Raw genomic sequence first — 13,620 nt, 5'->3', positions numbered from 1 at the left:
ATCTCCGGCTGGATGCAGGAGAGCCAGATCGTCTGCATAAGCATACTTCCTGGAGATGGTGTCAGGCAGGTCATAGATGTAAGTGTTAAAGAGGAGGGGAGCCAGGACAGAGCCCTGTGGGACGCCGTTCCTGAGTCGACGTAGTCTACTTTGTCCGCCGCTACCGATGGAAAGGGTAAAGCTGCGGTTTTGCACAAGTTCCATAATCATATGGACCATGTGCCTGTCAGGAAGGAGGCGGAGTAGTTTGCAGGTAAGGCCGCTGTGCCATACAGTGTCGTAGGCAGCCGTGAGATCGACAAACACGGCGCCAGCCTTCTTTTTTGCCGAGAAGCTGTCCTCGATGTCTTGGGTCATCAGAGTGACCTGGTCTACAGTTGATCTTCCGTGGCGAAAGCCGGCTTGTTCCCGAGGGAGCTGAGGGTCTATTATCGGTTCGACACGGGCGTAGATAAGTCTTTCGAGTATCTTGAAGGGGATACAGAGCAGAGAGATGGGGCGATAGTTCTTCGGATCCCCTGGGGGCTTCTTCGGCTTTGGGACTGCAACCACTAGGGCTCTTCTCCAGATTTTTGGGATGCGCAGGTGACGCAAGCAGCAGGAAAGGAATTCTTTTAACCAGGACCTCATAGAGGAGGCAGCTTGGAGTATTAATTCCGGGCATAGGTGGTCAAGGCCCGGAGATTTGCCTGGCTTTAGGTGCTGGAGGGCGGAGGCAAATTCTTCTGGGGTAAACTCACCAGAGATGTTGCTCTCGACAGGTGTTGGGACCTTCCAGAGGTTCGTCATTTCCTTGAGGACGGACTTGTCTGATTCACGGTCTCTCGTTCTGTGCACTCCATTTTTCACAAGTTGTGAGGCGATGGCATTTGCTGAAATGGGGCATTGGCGACGAGAGGCACGTGATCTGCCAGTGAGGTTGTTGAGTGTACTCCAAGCTGTGCGGCTGGAGTGCGTGAAGTCGATTGAGTCTATGGCTTCTGTCCAGAGCTTCTTCCTCTTTGAATCCAATCTTGCCAGCAGGGCTGTTGCTGAGTTGGTGGTGGCGGTACCCTGGGGGGAACGAAGGAAGTCGCGGTAAAGCCTGTCGCACTCCACAGAAGCTGAAGCTGAAGAAAGAAGAGCGCAATATGAATTGGAAAAGTTAAAACTTGAATTAGAAAGACAAAAGCTGGACATTGGTGAGCGATCTAATTCTACTAATGATAATGCTCGAGATGTTATTGTGGCGCAAGTTAGACGTCCAGATTTGCCATCATTTGTTGAAGAAAAAGATGAGTTGTATAGTTATTTGTTAAGATTTGAAAGATATGCTACAATAGCCAAGTTGGAGAAGTCGACGTGGGCTACCCAGCTAAGCATGTTATTATCGGGACAAGCTCTTGATGTATATTCAAGACTTTCGCGAGAAGAAGCCATGAACTACGACAGATTGAAGTTAGCTCTGTTAAAGCAATACAATTTTACCGAGCATGGATACCGTCAAAGATTCCGTGAGGCAAAGCCTGAACGACACGAAAGTCCAGGTCAATTTATTGAACGTTTGTGAAACCTTTTGTTAAAATGGTTTGAACTTTCGGGGGCCGATCAATCATTAGACGGATTGGCAAACCTTATAGTTAAGGAACAATTCACAGATTCATGTTCAAAAGATCTGTCTGTTTATCTAATGGAGAGAAGTCCAAAGAATCTAGAAGAAATAGCCAGTGTGGCAGAACAGTATTTAGTTGCTCATGATGAGAAGTTGTCGACCGAAGAAATGTTGCCATTCGATAATGACGAGGAGCAAACAAATAATTTTAAAGGAGGTGCTGTTCCAAGAGAAGTACGTTGTTTTAATTGTAATGGCTTAGGTCATAAGGCTGTTAACTGCCGGAGGAAAACTAACAGAAATCATCAGGAATCGAGGAAGTGGTGCAATCGTTGCAATAGGCAAGGACACGAAGCGAAGGAATGCAAGGACAAGTCGTTGTCCCGATCCAATCAGTCTGAAAAAGATGAAGACACGGATGTTTATCGATGCGGTTGTGCGTTAATGATTCCTGAACCCACGCTTGGGGAGGAGAAACCGGATGAAGATGTTTGCGGAAAAATAATACCTGAAGATTACCTGCCAGTAGTAGATGGAAAAGTTGGAAACAAAAAGGTAAAAGTTTTACGTGATTCTGGTTCTACGGGTATAATAGTGAGAAGAGATTTGGTTAAAGACAGTCAATTAACAGGAAAAACTGGCCATGTGATAAAGATAAATAACACTTCAATTCAAGGACCGTTAGCGAAGATATATATCGAAACTCCATATTGTAGTGGGACTGTGAAAGCGTTATGTTTACAAAACTCTTTAGTTGATCTTATAATCGGAAATGTTATTGAGAGAAATTCTGAAGTTACTTGTTATTCTGGTGGCAAGAATGGTCACTTTGCTCGAGATTGTTCTGCAGATAATCAGCAACGATCTCACGATGATGGATATTACGAGCGCGATGAACCGAGGAGAAGAGGCAGGCGACGACCATTTGGAGTTTGCTATAGATGCGGTAGACGCGGACACTTCGCCAGGGAGTGCGTTGCTGACGGCGGATATTCGGAAAACAGACGTTGCCGTGACAACCACTGCTACCGATGTGGGGAGATTGGACACATAGCCAGGAGCTGCTCTTTTGATGAAAAGGCTTGCTACAACTGTCACAGAGAAGGTCATCTCGTCAAGGATTGTCCGGAGAGGAGGTGTTTCCCATGTAGGAAAATGGGTCATCTCGCTCGCCAATGCACTGAAAATGTTGAGGACGTTGAAGACTTTCGCCGAAAACGTGATTATTGTTTTGAGAAAAGCTATCGTTGGTAGATCATGCAACGATGGACTTATGAGAATTGATTCATTGAGTAATTAATTGTTTTGCAATATGTTTTGTATTGATTGTGGTGTTATATTGTTAGCAACAATATTCTAAGGGGGGGGGGGGGCGTATGTCACAATCAATGTGCGAGGTCTTGCGACGGGCTGCTTGTATCTCGATCGAGCGTGCTGTTTTGATTGTAAAACTCTTATGCTATAGGTTATCATCGGTCATTATCCTGAAGTAACCTCTGATTACGAAATCTGTATTATGTAACGTGTATTCTAGGTCTTTCGTTTGCTACGTGCAGTTCTAGAGTTTTCCTTAAACTTGCTTGTTTATGCCGCTCAATGCTACGTGACCGAACGATGAGTTCGTGTGATGCAACATTACGTAACCTTCTCGAAGTTACTAGACCGAACAAACCTTTTATAAATAGTGGTGTAATTTGTGTGATTATTATTATTGAGTTGATTATGTGATTATGGGAGTTGTGTTATGAGTTGTGGATTGGTAGTTGATGCAGAAATTATTGTTGATTGAGAGTTGAAGAAATCGAATACAAGTAGATGAGAATTGGTGCTGATATAAATTGTGTTCGAAATTAGAGTTATTTGAGAAGCCGTTCGTTAAAGTCCTTCAAGAAGTTAGATTATCATTTCACTAGTGGAACCTTTCGACATTTAATTGACTGCTTTTCGGTTTGACCCATTAAACTACGTCATTGAACCTTTCCAAGTCTTTTCCTGGTAAGAGATTGAAAGAAATCGTGACAAAATGTAAACAACAGAAGTCTCTAGAAAGTCACGTAGGGAAAATGATTCCAGAAAACACGTTTTACATAATACAGATTTCGTAATCAGAGGTTACTTCAGGTCATAACCGATAATAACATACCGCTCAAGAATTCCACAATGAAAACAACACGCTCGTTGAAGATATAAAGCAAGCCATCGCGAGGCATTGCACCTTGATTGTGACAATCATCGAAGGGTGAAAATCCAAACCCCAGTGTCAAAACGCCATCTTCGCAACAATCGAAAGCTTCGGTTTGTTAATTAAAGCTAAATTAGCGGGGGTGTCAAGTTTTTTGTGACTCAGGTCTCAAAATACTCCAAATCTCCGGCTCCTGTACACATCTGTAAATACTCTGAAGCACTGTATAATACTCTGTACTCTGAAAGCTAACATCAATAGATTATTATTAGATTAGATTATGGCAGTAATAATTGTAGAGTGTACTGTGAGTGTAGACCCTGATTGTCGCTGAACAAAACACTACGTCAACAAGTTGTCACGTTGATAAGCTCATATCTGACGTATGGTGTTGTATCATATCTGACGTATGGAACTTTCGAACACATAAGGGAATGCACTGTTTAGACTCCTACCTTCCGGTACTGGGCGAGTGCCTCTCCAGCTGTCGTCCTTCCCGTCTTTTTATTCTCACCGTCGGTTATGATGATAAAGGTGTCCACCTTTTCGTTGTCCTTCTTCGCTTGGATCATCGGCCGGGCACAGTCAGTGCCTCCCAGGCTGATCTGCCAACAGAGAATATTTTCAACTGATTGCCTCTTTGCAGTAGCAGAGCTAGCAAGCGCAAGCAAAGAAACAAACACAACCCCTGAACAATCTTGTGATAGCCCACCCAGCAACAGATAAAAGTACAATAGGCTACAAAGGATTAGGCAAAAGAGCCGTGGTCCCCAACCTTTTTTCAATCACGGACCGGTTTTAAAATGAAAATAACCTCGCGGACCGGCAATAGGAAAAGCGAGTTTGACATTTAGGCTACTTTAATAGATCTAATTTTTATAGCGGTTAAAACACACTTGAAGGTATTAGTAGGCGACAGTGCTTCATTTTTTCACTATAGGTAGACGTGTAAGGTGTCAACTTGTGCAGAATGACCAACTTCCTATCTGCGCCTAATACATTTCACTACCCTAACTGCAACGTTTTTTTTCATATTTTTGCTTGGGGTACAAGTGTGCATCAAAATTTACACAACAATGGACGTCCTATCAGGATTGGCTTGGCATAGAATACCGTCATCTCCTATCGCACAGTGTCTCACATGTAAAATTTTCAGCGTAAGCTGCTAACACAGAGCAATTAAACAGAACAGTTGACATTGACGCAGGGTTGAGAAAAACCCGCGTTTTTTAAAAAAAGCCCAACCCGCCAGGGTTTTTTTGAAAAAACCCCGGTTTTTTTGGGTTTTATTGTTGTTTTTTTTAAAAGATGCAAAAAAAGGTAGATTCATGCTTATTTCACCTCAAAACTACTTTTTACGAATGAAGTACCTTTCACTCACAGTACATGCTTGCATAACTCAATAAAATAATGCACTAGGGCTGTTGTTGCTTGAATGTTGCATCATCCATTAATTTCAAGATCAAGTTGGATGTTGCATCATCCACTGATTTCTATACCAAGTTGATGCTACCGTGGTAGAAATCACATTATTGCATCATTTGATTTAGATTTGAAGGCAAGGAGCATTTATGCCATCATGTTTAAATATTTTTTATCATTTATATATATATTATATATAGTAGGCCTAATGACTAATGGATGAACAATTGCGTGGCCAATGGTCATTTAGGCAAATGCTCTGAAACAGCCATGCGTTAGAATCCAGAATCTGTAATTGGTAAATAGCCTCCTAAATTGCATTTCACATCATATATACAGACTACAATAGAGTAGTACTTTCACCAGTTTAACTATAAGGCCTTCTTGCGTAAATGAGTTTTAGTGTAGTATACACAAAGTGGCATTACTTGATTTTTGTGCACTGTACAATATCCACTGCGTTTTCAGTTTATTCTTGGAAATTTACTTCACAATCACATCCTTAAGTCCTAATTTAAAGTTTGTTTTAAGTGCCTTGTAGTGTTTTTGTTCATTTTTATAATTTTCTATTAAAAACTGGACAAATATGATGCTCTGGGTTTTTTTATGGGTTTTAAAAAAAAAAACACCCGGGTTTTTTTGGGTCGGGTAAAATACCGACAACCCTGCATTGACGCGACTGTACAAATCAAGAGTCATACACGTGTGAGCGCGAAAAAAACATAAATTTATATGTACAATGCTTGCATGTCATGGAGATATACAAACACAGCTACAGAAACAGGGATCCAGTTATGACTGGAGAAAAACAAAACAAAGAAGCAACATTACGTTGAACACTAAATCGGGCATGTTACTCTAAAATAAAAATTACTACCGGCATTTAACACTCAACGATTATTTTTCAGCATTGCTCAATTACGACCTCAGTCTAACATCAACCTTGCTTTGTGTAATACCATACATTTAGTCACACAAACAAAGTTGGCTTTAATTAACTAAGAAGTTGCATAAACCTAAAACACAATAAGGTTAACTCACAAAACTCGACAAACAACACTTCTACTAAAGGTTAAACTAAACAAAGCAACTGCAGCTCAGTATGCAAGACAGAACTCAACTGTGGCAAACAAAGTAAGCGTACAAATTAATCAGCGTCAGCGCAAAGCGCTTCAGGACAGAAACGTCCGAAATCGAGTACCACATTCTTCCCTCCTTAAAATGTTTTGCCAAATTATCACGATAGTCTGAAATTACAGGTAATTAGATGGGTTGAATCGGTCAGGAGGTCTTTTTGTTCTTTGCGAGCGCCGAAGCTCCGTCTTTCCTTGTGAATCGTTTTCAACTTGTGTAGCGGTATCTAAGGGACTTGAAAGAGTAGGCCCGCTTGATGAATTTTCCTTGTTCTCAGAAACTTCTTGGTGAATTTCGTCATTACTTGAGTGATCATTAAAGCAGTTGGAAACATCAGCATTCGTATTCTCTTGTGACTCTGGTTCTGCTATCTCTGCTTCTTCACCATAAGTTGGGGCCAGGTTTTTAAGAGCAACTGTGTCCTCTCTGCCGTTCTGGAATCGGATATGAGCGTACTGAGGGTTTGCTTCAATGAGTTCTACTTCCTCTGCCAATGGGTCATATTTTGATGCTCGAACGTGACGTTTCAGTAGAACGGGGCCTGGCGTCGTCAACCATGAAGGTATGGAAGTTCCAGTTGTTGACCTGCGTTGATATGCAAAAAGACGTTCATGTGGCGTTTGATTTGTTGCTGTGCATAACAGCGTGCGGATAGAATGAAGTACATCATCTAACACGTCTTGCCAACAATTATTCGGCAGTCCATGCATTTTAAGGGCTAAAGTGATCGCTCTCCATATGGTCCCATTCATACGTTCAACTTGACCGTTTCCAGTGGGGTTATAACTTGTGGTTCGGCTTGTAGCGATACCTTTTTCATGAAAGAAACGTTTCAGTTCTTCGCTCATAAACGCTGATCCTCGGTCCGAATGCACATAAGCTGGCATTCCAAACACGGAAAAAAGTTTTTGAAGATGAATAATGATGCTTTTAGTGCTTGCAAGGGAAAGCAAATGGAAATCTGGAGTACTCATCACATATTACTAGTATAAATCGATTTTTATTAGTAGACGGTAAGGGTCCCTTGAAATCCATACTCAGTCTTTCAAAAGGTTGAGTAGCCTTTATCAAATGCATTGCGTTGGGTCGATAAAAACGGGGCTTACACTCGCAACAAGTTTTACAGGATCGGATAACATCGCGAATTTGATCGAGTGAGAAAGGTAAATTTCTAATTTTCACAAAGTGGGCCATGCGCGTCTCACCTGGATGGCAAAGAGAATCATGTAAACTTTTCAAGGTATTTTTACTCAGTGTCATGCATTTAATACGAGAAAATGTGTCAGCTGGAACGTTTTCTTTCCCACATCTATAGATGATATCGAAATCATAAGTACAAAGTTCAATGCGCCATCTCATGATTTTATCGTTCTTAATTTTACCTTTGTGCTTTGTGTCAAACATGTAGGCAACTGACTTCTGGTCAGTAATTAAAGTAAATCGTTTGCCTGTGAGATAGTGTTTCCACTTCCGAACGGATTCAATAATGGCGGCTGCCTCTTTTTCAACTGCTGAATGTTTCAGTTCGGATCCTTGCAAAGTTCTGGAAAAAAAATCCCACTGGGCGGCCATTTTGATTAAGCGTTGCGGCTAAAGCAAACTCTGAAGCATCGGTTTCAATTTGAAAGGGTAGTGCTTCGTCAATAGAAGCAACTACTGAATTTTCGATTTCACGCTTGAGCTGCTGGAAAGCTGATAATGCTTCTGAATTAAGAGGAAACGATTTGTTTTGATTAAGAGGTCTGATTTTGTCAGAAAAATTGCGTATCCACAGTGAATAATAAGCAAATAATCCCATAACACGCTTTTGACTTTTCATGTTGGAGGGAGGGGGAAGATCTTCTAAAGGTTTAAGTCTATCGGGATCTGGCTTTATTTGACCATTACAAACTACATTTCCGAGAATGCTTAAAGTTGTCGTGGAAAATATGCACTTGTTTTCGTTGTAAACCAGATTTTTACTTTTAGCTGCTTCCAGAAAGCGATGAAGGTTTTGATCGTGATGTGCTTGATCTTTACCACAAATGGTTACGTTATCTAAATACGCTAAAGTATCACATAAATGCTCGCCAGTAATAAAATTGTCCATAATTCTTTGGAACGCAGCTACGCCATTCGTAACACCGAAGGGTATTCTACGGAATTGGTAAAGCCGACCATTGGCTTCGAAAGCAGTGTATTTTTTATCTTCGTCTCGAATAGCGACTTGATGATACGCGCTTTTCAAGTCCACGGTACTGAACACACGATACTGCGCAATTTTGTTCACAGTATCATCTATCCTTGGTAATGGATATGCATCTAGGTTAGTGTACTTGTTTATCGTTTGTGAATAGTCAACGACTAACCTTTTTTTCTGACGTTCATTTCTCGTGACAACCACTTGTGCTCTCCAGGGTGAGTTGCTTGGTTCTATAATCCCTTCTGAAAGTAATCTTTCAGTTTCATTCTTGATGAAATCGTGATCTTCGCGACTTGGAGACAGTAGGCTTACATTCCGGGGACAGATGCAGAAACAACGACGGTGGTGGAGCATCCAAGGTGGTCAAGTTACAGATTTTTACAGGTGGTTCTTCTCCGCCGTACTTGATCGTTACACTTTCGTGTTTGGCTTGCCAATCCTGTCCCAGTATAATATCTGCACACAGGTTTGGAAATACAAACAGTTTAAGACGATAATGCTTATCGCCAACACGAATACTGGCAATGCAATGTCCTTTAACTTCAGCACACAAGTTCTGAGTGGCCATTGAAACGCTTTCCCGACTCGGAGTTATTTCCAAGGAGCAACGCTTTGCCACTCTTGAGTGAATGAAATTGTCCGTACTTCCCGAGTCAACGAGGGCAGTCGCATGTTGATCGTTAACAACGACGTGGATGGAGGACTTTCTTAAACTATCAGGTACACCAACAGGCCTTGTAGTAGCAAGTGTAGGATTTCGAACTGTTGCGTTTAAAGACTTGGTCGGTTTTGCTCGACATACACGCTGGTAGTGCCCCTTTTTCTTGCATTTGTGGCAAGTAGCCTCGCGAGCAGGACACGACGAACGGGGATGATAGTCTGAACCACAGAAGAAGCAAGTCCTTTTTGTAAAAGAAAGAGTTGATTCCTCGACACTTTTAGACGCAAACTCTTCTTTTTCAACACATGATGTATTGATCGACAAACCGACATCCTGACTTCTGTAGCATTCCGAGCTTTTTCGTGCTACATCTAAAACCCTCGCTTGATCAAATGCGTTTGCAAGTGTTAGCGTTTGATTTTCAAGAAGACGTTGTCGAATACTACTATTTAAAATACCGCTTATGAAAGCATCTCTAATGGCCTCATCTCTGTGAACAGTGGCAGTTACTTGTTGAAAATTGCAATCTTTACTCATATTCTTCAGAATTTGAAAAAATTCATCCAAGGACTCTTCTGGAAGCTGTTTACGAGTGGATAAGGCATGTCTCGCAAAAATTTCATTAGGTGTTTTAACGAAAGCTGCCTTAAGAACTCTTAAGGCGTCTTCATAGGTAGTAGCTTCGCTGAACAAGTCGTAAATATCGGCTGCTACGTAATTGATGAGTACATTCAATTTGTTCAGGTTCTCTGACGGCAAAGTAGCAACGAAGTTTTCAAACGTGACAAGCCAGTGTCGCCACAGTTTTGCTGCATCTTGAGTATTCGGGCTGACATCAAACCTTGCAGGTTTCAGCACTTTATCCATGGCCAGCTTTGCCGCTAATCTTAGTTAATTAAATTGTAATACCATACATTTAGTCACACAAACAAAGTTGGCTTTAATTAACTAAGAAGTTGCATAAACCTAAAACACAATAAGGTTAACTCACAAAACTCGACAAACAACACTTCTACTAAAGGTTAAACTAAACAAAGCAACTGCAGCTCAGTATGCAAGACAGAACTCAACTGTGGCAAACAAAGTAAGCGTACAAATTAATCAGCGTCAGCGCAAAGCGCTTCAGGACAGAAACGTCCGAAATCGAGTACCACACTTTGCTAGTCAGAGTTGTCAACAATCTTCTTTTTTTGTAGCAACTTTTTGATCCCTATTTCCCTCTCATTTGATCTATTGTGGTTGCTGAGTTGTTGACCTCTTCCAGAACTGACTGTTCCCAGACAAAACACAGCGAGCCTGCTTGCTTTGAACAGTGAAGAAATGCTTCAGGTTTGATTGCTTTTGTTGCAGCAAATTTTCGATGCCTATCTCACTAGGTAGTGAAGTAAGGTACCGGTATTAGAAAATTTTTAGAGAAAGGTGGATTGTCTGAATATATACAGGGTCATCAATAATTAATTAACGTTACAACTTCAAACAACTATATTTAACAAATGGTAGACAATATTTGAGTAATAAACATTAGGGTGGTCCCGAAAACCGAATTTTAGAAAACGCAATGTGACACTACCCAAAACATCTCCAAATGACCAAAAATGGACCCTGTAAAATTTTCAGAGAGATTGAACTTTGTTTAGAGGTGCCAGATTTACCTTGAAAATTCAGATTTTTTCCCTATGCGAACATATGAGAATTGGGAAGCTACAGTCTGGAAAACCATACTTGACACACTGAAGTTGTAATTATCCAACTGTTGATATAGTTGTAGGCAATGTCCTCTTTAAAACTGGGTTTTAAATCTCTTTTTATCAGCATGATGTTGTTGCATTTCACTGACTACCATTACTTGGCTGCCATGTTGATAGTCTTAACAGTAGATAAAATTATGTCACACCAGCTACCAAAGCTTTGTCTGTAGTTGAGCAAATATTCTAGATTCAGCTAAAGCTAGTTCCATTCAGCAATACTGGTCAGAAGTCTGGTGCTTGTGTCCTAATTTCACAAGAATTGAACCATATTCTGGAACTAATTTTACAAAAAACCTTCTTGACATGCCTTGGGCCATCATCTGGACCAGACATTCTCCTTTTTAAGCGATTTAAATCAAAATGGAGTTCATTGAATAAAGATGGGTATGTGACATTGGAAAAAGATGACAGCAGCTTTTCTAATGAAATCATACTGTTCTGTATCCACCATTTGCGTAACAATAATCAACCAACAGACGACTACCAAGAATTTCTAGAAGTATCGGTCATAATGCTCAATGGAACACCACCACATGGAATTCGATTCTGTCATCCTGGTGCCTTTCATCGCGCCGGATGGATGACAACTGGCTGTATAGTGGATATGCACTCAAAATCTGGTTATTTCGAATGCAGTTTGATTTGTCAAGTTAGGAGCAACGTGGTTTAAAGCGATTTGTTCTGTTTGTTTTTAAGGTGTATATGTAAAATCATGGTTCACAGCACCTTCAGCTAAATGTGCACAACGACATGACCTGGAGCTCTTGAAAAGGGTAAATGAGTATGAGCAACATGATGCAGGTTTATCGCAAGAAGCCATGAAAACATTTTCGAGGCACTTGTGGTATATAAGTGAACTTGTGGGCCTGGCATTCTTTAATGGTACTGTTTCTGTTACTTAAAAAAAAGCCATGGTTTCCACGTTAACTCATCAAAGCAGTACACCTTCAAAGTGTCTTTCTCGAGTAACAGATGATATTTCATCAAAAGATCTGTCACACTTTGTCACATTAAACACCATGAGATTTTTCCAGATTCTCAACTTACCATGTGACTTTCTGAAGGTGGAAATCACATCATGGAATGTTGATGACAATTATAAGAAAGCGCAAGCCATTGTTGGTGGGTTCCATGTAATCAATGACTTTGCCGAAAGAGGTGTTGCTTTGATGCAAAGTTTTAGCAATGTATTAGCGAAAGATGAAGAGCAAATTCAATACATTCTACCAGTTGTTCTACATTCAACCGCACCGGCATGTTCTTCCGACTTGCAGCAAAAAAATCTTCAGAAAGTGTATCAATCCACAGACTGAATTGTATTTAATGCACTAGTTAATCTTGTTGCGAGTGAAACTTCTAGTTTTCCGGTAATGTACTTTGGAGTTATAATAATGCACGAAGCACAGTACTGGAAAATTATATCAGTGTTTCCTACTGCAGAGTTGGATGAGAGTACAGTATTCTTACATATCATTTTTCTCATGGTTAATGTTCGTTCTGCCATGATGTGTTATATCTATTTAATGTACAATTGCAAATGTTACGTTATCTTGGGTGAGTTTCGTAAATCGTTCAATTTATTAAATTTTCACCTGTAATCTGGCACCTCTAAACCTTTATCAAATTCTTTTAAACTTTCAGGGAAATGTTTTTATATAAAAAGAAACCAAATAGAAGTGTGTGCACTACAATTTTTTAAGTTTGAAATTTTCTAGCATGATGTTGTCATGACATTGAAACAGTGACAGACGTCTGTTATCTGGGTGATTAGATAAATGGAAGCAATGGATACGAAGCAGTTGTGACAAGGGCAAGACTAGGCGAGACAAACTTCAAGAAATGTCAAGAAATGCTGCATAAAAAAACATTTTCATTGAAAATAAAGGGAAAAATTTATTAGAGTTGTGTAATGTGTACGATAGTTTAATTATGATTAAGCGAGTATGATTAAGAGAGTGAATTAGCAATCACGAGAAAAACAAAAGGGGGCGATGGTGAAGGAATTGTGTGGAGAGAAAACGTTAAGGGACAAGAAAAATAAAAAAAACTAATGGATATGCTAGAGCTAAGTGAGGACGTAGACCAACTTGCAAGAGTAAATGAAGTGAGGTGATACTAATATGAGCGTGAGCTAAGGAGGAAGAAGAAATTTTTTCAGAAAGGCATCGGAATCAAAGGTGGATGTGAAGAATGAGGCAGACAAGATCGGACTGAAGGATAAAGGAGCGAGGGACAGAATGAGATGGAGAATACGAGTGAAAGCAGTCGCTGCATGGAAAGAATCAGCCAGAGAACAAAACCTAATTTGGATGATGATAAAACTTAGCTTTTTCATGTTGTTCGCTGCAGTGATTGTACATCGCATATTCTAGCAATGACATCGTTAGTTGTTACATCGTGTTGTTAGGTGAGAAAACAATTAAGTTTAAGGTTACGTGATCCAACAATGCTCACTCGTCACATGAAGCCAAACAATACAAACCTTGTCAATCTTTGACTGGACAGCTTCCACAGTATCAGATTTGCTGATGTCAATGTTTGCTAATCTGCAAAATGAAAATTTTGCTCACTTCCTTAGAAGATAATAAGTATTATTACCCTAGCAGCAAGAAAAGTTGTTTACCCGTATATCAATCAAGCTGGTAAATCTACAAACGTTGCATCAATGTGAAAACAACGAATTTTGCTAGCCAGGAAAGC

The 13,620-nt window shown here is 40.4% G+C and overlaps 1 protein-coding gene across 3 annotated transcripts in view; it reads right to left on the bottom strand.

Moving 5' to 3' along the window:
• LOC145767469 (RNA-binding protein RO60-like) overlaps positions 1 to 13,620 on the bottom strand; it is a 36,375-nt gene that overhangs the window by 6,670 nt on the left and 16,085 nt on the right. Inside the window, exons 9-11 of one of the 3 annotated variants that reach the window (XR_014288788.1) lie at positions 13,403 to 13,466; positions 4,229 to 4,378; positions 3,735 to 3,881 (exon numbers count right to left, since the gene is read on the bottom strand). Coding sequence is in view for 1 of the 3 variants with exons in the window: in XM_082579294.1 (XP_082435420.1) it covers positions 4,229 to 4,378; positions 13,403 to 13,466 (214 nt within the window). In the remaining 2 variants the exon portion in view is untranslated. The remainder of the gene's footprint in view (positions 1 to 3,734; positions 3,882 to 4,228; positions 4,379 to 13,402; positions 13,467 to 13,620) is intronic. The other 2 variants (XR_014288789.1, XM_082579294.1) reach the window with 2 other exon arrangements.

The sequence above is a fragment of the Aplidium turbinatum genome, chromosome 3 (genome assembly GCF_918807975.1).
Source record: "Aplidium turbinatum chromosome 3, kaAplTurb1.1, whole genome shotgun sequence".
Classification (NCBI taxonomy): Eukaryota; Metazoa; Chordata; class Ascidiacea; order Aplousobranchia; family Polyclinidae; genus Aplidium; species Aplidium turbinatum.
This window is presented reverse-complemented; position numbering and strand designations above follow the sequence as displayed.